The 9,275-nt window shown below is 39.7% G+C and overlaps 1 protein-coding gene across 2 annotated transcripts in view; it reads left to right on the plus strand.

Moving 5' to 3' along the window:
• The window catches only part of myo6a (myosin VIa), a 93,931-nt gene that overhangs the window by 16,198 nt on the left and 68,458 nt on the right, over nucleotides 1-9,275 (plus strand). For both annotated transcript variants that reach the window (XM_035678594.1, XM_035678595.1), the window contains exon 10: nucleotides 5,674-5,854. In XM_035678594.1, the coding sequence (XP_035534487.1) occupies nucleotides 5,674-5,854 (181 nt within the window). The remainder of the gene's footprint in view (nucleotides 1-5,673; nucleotides 5,855-9,275) is intronic.

The following is a 9,275-nucleotide window of genomic DNA, read 5'->3' on the forward strand; positions in this document are numbered from 1 at the left end:
GGCTGTCATATGTCCACAGTCTGAGAACAAATTCTGTCGCCGCCCTGCAGGGTCGTAACAAACTCTGTTATCTCTGTGTGTCTGTTTGCTCCTCTCGTCTCCTCACAGCAGATTGATCAGGTGGGATTATTGATCAGTGTCTCTATGTAATCCTCTGGCTCATTAACAGGCAACAGGGATTATTTTACTGCCTCTGAAAGGAAATAAATAATATGTTAGCTATAATACCCCCACCAGACAAACATAATAAAACCCAAAATAAACTATTTGGAAATGAATAATACCTCAAGAAAGATGGTATGGAGATTACTTTTTGAATAATGCAGCAGCTTTAAATTGAATTCATGTTAACTTGTGTTTGTACATGAAATTATTGCAGCCGACTGATGAATGAATCCAAATTCAGCCTGTTTCTTGTCAGGAGATTACACTGTGAATCCTGCTGGTGACCTCTAGGGGGCGCAATTGGACAGACTTAGACAGACGGAAAAAAAAGTCACATTTTGGCTCTTGTTGTTGGTGAAGCGACTTCATTTGCAGCAATTTGTGGGTAAATAAGATAAAAACGTTGACCTGAAGCATCTGAGGTGGAAAAACCTGACAATAAAGCGAATAAAGAGAATGAGTTTGTCTGAATGTCTAAGCTCTTTCTCCTTCTGGGACATTTGCTTGCTGCTGTCCTGTTTCTAGGTGCAGGATTTCCTTGCTGCAGCATATATAATCTCATAATAATAATAAGTTCAGATGCTCGTTTTCAAACAGCAAACATTTGAATTAGCAGCCTGGCTGAGAACTTCAGTGCCGCACAAAGACTTCCGCAACGCCGCATTAATGAGAAAAGCTCATCGTGTGAAATGAGCTCCTTCCCTCCGCCTTCAGCCTTTGATTAATTATGCACAAGTATTCCATTACTGCGTCTGTATGTGGCGTTCCCCGCAGAACAGCATTATTAATTATTATAGCCATTAAGGGGAACGTGGACGAGAGCTTTGTCCTCTGAGACTTTAAATCCACTAGAAAGATGATCACTGAATCAACCTGTGCATTCTGTCCAACATTCAATAATGTATCAGGATTTACTTTCATATTTTATCTGGCTAAAGGAAGGGAGTCTTTCTGTATTAAAAGTTGTAAATGTAGAAGTAACACATCACAGGATGTTTTCTGACTGGATATCACTATATTTACACAACTGAAAAATACATCAATATACAAAACAATGTTTAACTTTAATGCTGTTTAACACACATCATGAACATTCAACTTAACGTATTTGCCCAATTAGTAATGTAAAGGAAGGAAACATAATGCATCTTAACACTAAAATAATATAATATAATGTAACAGTTTCTTGGATAATTTGCTTTCACCACACAGATGTTAACATAACGTTATGTAACGTAACATTTGTCTTAATGTGTCCCTCTCATACAGTTATACAGTTTGTATGTAACGTTACATAATAATAACACGTAGCTGTCTCACTTGATTTGCCCCTCCAACAGTTTCACATGTTACATAACTTTATGTAATCTAATGTTACACACAGTAAACTGACGTAATGTAAAACACTTTAATTGGATTATTTGCCGTCACCACACAGACACATTTATCTTATTTGATTTGTCATCAACACATTTAAGACATCTGTTTACTACTTACTAGTTTGCAATCACTGTACAGATCTACATCTGCTCTGAACATTGTGAACACTGTGAACACTGAGAACACTGTGAACACTGCACTTAAACAGCAGAAATATGCTTTTAATTAAGGTTCTAACTGTAAAGTTAAGCAGCAGATTTCACCCTGATGGTTGAGGAGATTGAAACAGGAGATCAGTTTTCTCTCCACCGGCCAGTTATCTGACTGCAGTGATGGACTGTAGATATAAAACTCTACTGTACATTTTATTCTCCTAGCGCCTACAACACATTTGACAAATACAAGATCTTAAAAGGCTTTAATTAGTTTTAATATGAACATAATATACATAAGGTCTTAATTTCAACAGATATTTTATCTGTCGGATATACAGCAGAAATCAGTTGTTTTACAGTCTTTAAAACCCGTGCTGGTCCTCTCTTCTGCACTCTGTTGTGATGTTCTGTGTTCCAGATAAACTGCGGAGATAAACAAACTGAAAACATCTCGCACCTTTCGTTCAAAGATCTGTCTCAGATTTCCTCGTACTTGATAAAACGTTAAAATTAAATTAAATTTATACACACACACACACATATTCTGTTCCCAACAACAAACAGATCAGATAGTTATTATTCAGAATAAATGCATGTAATGACATTTTCTTGGTAAGGCAACAACCACCAGGGACAACAAGATAATAGAAAGTTTAAATGGAAAAAGAAAAGTTACACAACGTTACCTTAATTCACTGAGAACGCATTACAGGTGAAATTTTAATGTTTTTGCTTGTCAGCAAAGAAATGTCCTAGAAATAACAGTAATTAGGCCTTATTTTGGGAAAACTAAGACACCGAAGCAATAGTAAACAGACTGCAGTACAGCAGGAAGGAATTGATCCCACATCCTTTGTTGTAATGCGACACAGTTACCTGATGAGTTTCGTGCCGAGGAAGCACACAAACAGTTGGATATTAGGAAGAGTTTCGTCCTGGGAAATGGCCTCAGAAAAGTTTGTGCTCTATTTCACTACTTCGGACAACGAGACAATCAAGAGAAACAATCTTCAGATTTGTGCCACCAGGAGGGTTCAGATAATGACAGATATAATCCAGGGTCCGACAGTAGGGGAGAGTCGGGACGAGAGTATCCGAGGGCGGTTGGAACACAGATCTTCTCTCTTCTAACGCAGAAGTCAAAGAAAGTCCACACAAAGTACTCCTCGTTTTTATACGGTAATCAGTCGACTCCGGTAGCTAGCCATGCTTTTGTTAACTAGCTAACTCATGAATCTTTGCTCTGTGTCGCTAAAAGCAAAATATTTATTGACGAGTGAATGTCATCATATTATCTTAAGTTAGTTCATGCTAACAGGAGGTGGAGTCTTAACCCCTCCCGCCTGGTGCTTCAGGTGCATTAAAACAAACTGCCAGGTGTAGTGTCAGGTGCTCTCTGCTGTAATCTCTGATAAATGATGTGCTGTATGTCTCCTCACTGCTCCGTCTCGTATCTCACAGGACGACAAGGTGATTTCCTCCTCCCGGTTTTTTAAGCGACTCTCTTCTATCTGTACTGATGTGAATGTCGGGGGCCGCTGGGTTCACAACAGTGTTCATCTTTCTTTCTGAGTGTCTGCGGGGTTACTGCATGCTGGTGTTTGTAATCTTTCTTCCACCTCTGGAGTGCTCTGTATGGTTTCCTACTTTGCTCTGCCACGTAGAAACTACAGAGCGTTTCAAACTGAGATCTCTCCTGATTGCTTTGGTGTATCTCAGAATGTCACAGTTCAGCTGTCTGAACCCCGAACCCGCTGCGTCCACTTCCTGCTCGTTAAAAAAGAAAATGCTGATTTAATCCTTGAAAAGTCTGCTCATGTATCGATGTTCTCGGGAATGTTCCCAGCACAGAGTTACATTCTTTATTAACTTGAAATCCAGCATATTATTGATAAATCTATTATTGACCAGCAGCCTCATCAGATCAATGCTTTTACAGCACCACAGCATGCAGAAGGCAGTTTTTCATTTATAAGGATTGTTTTTATTCTTTTTGCTGATCACAAGCTCTTTAAAAAGTCTCATCTGTAAACCCGACTGATTACAGAACAATCCTGCTGACGTTTCCCCTCGGCAGCCAAATTCCCTCCTTTAAATCTGTTCAATGTGTATAATGTTTAGAAATTTTAATCAGTTGTGATGGACAATAATGAACCCAATTTCTTAATTGAAGATTTTTCGTAAGCAACCCACAAAAATATTGAAAACGTGAGCTTCTGTGCCGTTTTAAAACTTTTTATACATATATTTATTTTTGTTTATTGTATATATGCTGTATATCCAGGATACCATCAGAAATAAGATCTCGGGTCTCTGTGCGTTTTCCCTGGTAGATAAAAGTAACCTAAAATCTTGTAATATTAAAGCTGCATTACTTAATTTTTGGCCACTAGGGGGCAGAAAAACACCAGAACAAGCTCACTAGAAATATTAATTTATGCAGGTTTAAGAAGCAGTTACAGGACCTTTTGACCCAACTTTCTGCCAGACTTTTTTGAGATATTCAGCTAACAGACAAACAAACAAAAACATGACCTCCTGAGCTAATGATGCATCAGAGAAACAAAAAACTCCACAAACCAAAACCAAAACCTGCCGGAGGATCTTTGTGCTCTTTCACATAATTCACCTTTTCTGAATATCAGCGTCGAGATCCTGTTTTCTTAAAGATATCTTTCCAAGCATGAGACACTGAAGCACACATTCATGACCAGTGTTAAACGTAAAATAAACTGTAACCTGTAAACTTTGTCAAATTTATCTTCTAGTTCAAATATGTGAAATATTGAATAAATGCAAAGTACACAAAGTAAAACGTTAAACACCACACTCAGCAGTCCTACATTTCCCAACTGGGTTAGCTGTTAGCCTTCATCATAATAAGTAATTGATAAATATTTTCTATGGATCAGCATCACATGATAAAATATTGCAGCTTTTTCAGGCGTCTCGGTTCAGTTTATCTGCATTTTAATTACATATTTTTTATGTCCCCATAAACCAAATACCCTAAACTTGAACTCAGAAATCTTGAGTTGTAAAAGTTGTGTTAGAAATGTTCAGTTTGGGTCCCCATCATATAGAAACTGCCAGATGCTAACTTGCATATGTTGGGCAATTAGCACTATTAGCATTAATTAGCATAATCACCCATATGGACAATATTTCAGCAACTGATTGGCCAATGTGGACGATATTGGAGTGGTTTTAGGGGTTACTGAGGATGCTTCTATATGCTGGGGACCCAGACTTCACATTTCTAACATTAAACTTTGGGGTACTCATTATTTCCAGGTTCACAGTGGGGCTCTGTTGGCTGGCAAATGGACTAAAAGGTAGAAAATGGTCTGAAAGCGCCTTTTAATGCAGACATAAATATTCTCTATACCTTCCAAAGTGGATTCACTGGAGCTTTGGTTTGCAGCGACTGTTGCTTTCCTTCATGAGCCTCAGTGAAAAAGCTAAATGAAAATCCAATGAGAACCCGATTAAAAAGCTGAACCAACTAAGCGGTAGAATTAATTTTCTACTTTATTCCATCACAGGGGACACACAGCGGTTGGCAGCTAGTTTAGCCTACGGATATCATCAGACTGTGACATTCTTGAGTGGGTTGTTCGGCTGTGTGTGTGATTCCTGCTTCACTATCTTCTCTCTGCTGCACATTGAGATATTTCACGCTCCGCTTACTCTGCTCTTTAAGAGTTCTTCTGTACAGTATGTTCAGGAGATAACAGAGATGCCCGATACTTGTGGCTCTGAGTGAGTGTAAAAACAAAGTAAAGTCAAACATTATTTCGTCTGGCAGTAAATGGGTTTGGAAGTTCAGTCTGATGTTTAAAAGGTTGGTTTCTCAAAGCCTCAAAGGTTTTAAATAACAGAAACGAAAAAAGAATTAAAGAACAGTGAGTTGGTTGGAGGTGAAGAAAGGAAGGACGAAAGGTGAGTAACTGAACTCTGTATTGTTTCTCAGCACATGAAGTCGGGCCCTCTGAAGGACCCGCTGCTGGACGACCATGGCGACTTCAACAGGATGTCCGTGGCCATGAAGAAGATCGGCCTGGACGACACGGAGAAGCTGGACCTGTTCAGGGTGGTGGCCGGCGTGCTGCACCTCGGCAACATCGACTTCGAGGAGGCTGGAAGCACGTCGGGTGAGCTGCAGCATCTCTAAAATACACAGAAATATACCTCATATATCCATATTAGTAAAGTATCAATAAACAGTTCAAGAGGAACCCACTGAGAATCTGTAAGTAAAAATAAAAACTCAAACAAATTACTGAAAATTAAAGTGAATAATATGGATACAATTAACATAACAATAATTATTGTATATATAATATTAATTAGTGTTGTACCAAAACAACATCCTAAAGTTAAAGCTAACATTACTGCAAAGCTTGTGGAAGATATTGTGATATTGTAGGTTTAGCTGGCTAATATTAGCTTACGTTTGCTTATAATTGGAGTCTGCTAACAAACAACCTGCAACCACCACAACACAGACATATGGATGGGTTGTGTTGCAGTGAAGATGAATGAACGGAGACATAAGAGAGTTTCCATCTCAAGAGAACATAAATAAGCGTAGTAAGAAGGGATGTTGGAGGACAGATATGCTGTTTCATCAGAAAATAAAAAACCTTGGTGCCACAGAGGCAGAAATTCTGTCAAAGAGTTTTCTTTGTGACAGAACAAAATGCAAACTGCACTTTCTGACAAGGACACAGAACCTCAAAGGCCTCGTTAGCGGCTTTCGTTGGAGAATATTAACAAGTTCAGAGGTGCTGTCTGCTAATGTGCTGGGACGTGTTCGTCATCACATTGACGCAACTGTTTTAATGACTCTGTGGATGTCATGTGAACCAGAGACAGGAAATGCTCATGGTTAGCTATTGGTTCATGTGCTCCTAACTGGTTACAACATCTGCAAAGAGCTCCAGCTTTAATCCGCAGTGAGCGTATTCGGACCTGAAGCCAGCAGGAAGACAGTCCTGCCTGTAATCAGACACTGTAAATTAAAGTGTGCCACATACAAAACGTGATAAATAAGCTTTAAAGGGGATTATTTTCTCAAGGTGACATTGGCAGTCGAATGTTTTCATGGTTCTTTACTTTACTCACAAGTTTTAATCCTTAGACAAGAGAACGATCGAAAGCCCAAAACCAAACGATACTTGAGAGAAGCTTTCAGAGAAAAGCAGAAAATGCTTATTAATACATTTAATTTTCTTAAATCAATTAATCATTTCACCATTTCCATTTTCTATTTTTATTTTTGTTAACTAATTCCATTTACAGACAGATGGATAGGTAATATACTAATTTGTCAAATTCTTAATCATGTTCATATTCCTGAACGCTGTCAGGGTCAATAAAGTAGAAGGTACAGTCTCTCTCCAAACCCACCAGACTCCACTGACAAAAACAGTAATTGTACGTTGCAGAAAACAGGACTTGCTGATTCACCGCTGCCTCGATTGGTTAGTTTATTCGTGTTATTGTGGAAATCTCGGATCCAACCTAACACGCTATGAAAATATTCAATTAATACACGTCTACTCTGGATAAGTACCTCATACAACTCCACTTCAGTAAATCCTAACGATGCTGTGTAACTATGTGAATTCTTCCTCACTGCTGCCTTTCCCGGCTGTATCACTGAGAGGTCACAGGTATGACGGAGAGGACAGTTCATCTTCGGCTCTAACTGATGAGTTTTTAGACCGCAGCTTACAGCGGTCTGTGATTGCATCAGAAACCATCCATCTCGCCAGCTCCTCAGCTCCTTAAACGCCACCGCTCTGGTCCCTGAGAGGCAGGCACCATTTTGATCTCATCCCTCTGCCCTATGATTGATCGACGTAATATTGGGCCGACGTCACCCTTTCTCCTCACTTCAGCCTCATTGTGGTCGAAGACAAATGTAAAATGTGACATTGGAGTCGGGCGCGTTCATGTGTGGTTAAAATCCGAAAGAAATCTTTATTCCACTAAAGGGAAATTAATGAATTATACAGTTTTAAAGTAATTACTCACTATCTTTTTAAGTATTATATCCTCCTTTTAAGGTGGCAGCGTGGTTGTCTCCGATGCTCCACCCCGATCTCACGCCTCATTTTCCACAGTGGTTCCCTCCAGGGGAGACTCCATGAAAATCAGCCAATCCTTTGAACTTCGCCAGTAAAGTTCCTCCGCTCTCGGTCCCTCCCCCGTCGTTTTCTCCCTCTGCGGGGAAAGAGGAGGGAGCACGGCAGGGCGCCTATTAAGTAGGCTGGTTCTCGCAGTGGGTGGCTATCATGGCACGTGTTTTACAGCAAGTGAGAGGGGCCGTGTTCAGTCAGTCGGGGTAATCATCCTGTTTTTGAGACCAGCTCGGTTTGGATTGAAGCTCTCTTGAGAGGCTGGTTTTTGAAGAGCTCTTTACAGAATATTTATTTGTATTTGGCATCGCCAGACCAAATATATGCCTGTTTTTAAATCCAGTGTCAAAGCCAGGAAGAAGACAACAGAAATACAGACCTTTATAAATAGCTGCCTTCAAACATTATTACAGATCTGATGGCTGAACTCATCAGAAACACTGACCTGTGGCAGAGAATCAATCAGTGCCCGGCAGCAGACGTGATCAGAAAGAGAAGATGGAGGTGGAGAAATAAGAGGGAGAAGATATATCTGCACATCAGGAGATTCTTTAATAAAACAGACTTTAAGATCAGTTTAATCTTAAAGCTTTAATCCACATTATAATGTGTATAAACAGGAGAGCTGTGTTCTGTATGTAGTTGAGTTGTGTACCTGGAGAGAAGATAAAGCTCAGGGAAGTGAGAGCTGCTCCAGCTGAACAACAAAGAGCTCAAAGCTACAATATGTCAACTGTTAAATCAATCAATCTATAATTATTAAACAAAAAAAAGTGTCTAAACACTAGAGCTATGTATATAGTTGAGTTGTGTCTATTGATGGAAAGCTTGTTAAATAAAGTGATATATAACATGAAAATCTTCACCTTTAGTAAGACTTTAGTTTACTAACGACTGAGTAAAGTAACTAACAGACTCCAGAGATAAACGAATATACTGACTGAATAATCTCATAGTAACTGCGTATTCCTGAACATCCGTAGGATGGTACATGAACAGCTTTGTGCTGGTTGGTGACAACACTTCACAGAGTTCTGATCAATGCCAGCAATCAATAGCTCCTGAAAGCTAAGTGAGATAATATAAAATCAATGTCCCGGGCTGAAGGAAGACCCTGCGGAAGGAAATGCTCCAAGTACATATTAGAGCAGAGGCCAAGGACTCAGACCTAAGTCCTAGTTAATTAAGCGTCATTATTTCCAGCCTCTCCTGACAAAGTCCTGACCGTCTGCGCCGTCCTCCGAGAACAAAACCTCTACCGATTTATAGGAAGACACTGACAGTTCTGACAGTGAACTCGGACGAGTGCACCGAGATCGGTTTGACCTCCGAGTCTACAGCCCGCCGACTGTTTGTTGAGTCGGGTAATAAGAGGAACAAAGATCGCATGCAGAGACGAAACCGCTAATTAATCTATTCATAATGTTGT

Source organism: Morone saxatilis, unplaced genomic scaffold (genome assembly GCF_004916995.1).
Source record: "Morone saxatilis isolate NCDOM2014 unplaced genomic scaffold, NCSU_SB_2.0 Contig7, whole genome shotgun sequence".
Lineage (NCBI taxonomy): Eukaryota > Metazoa > Chordata > Actinopteri > Moronidae > Morone > Morone saxatilis.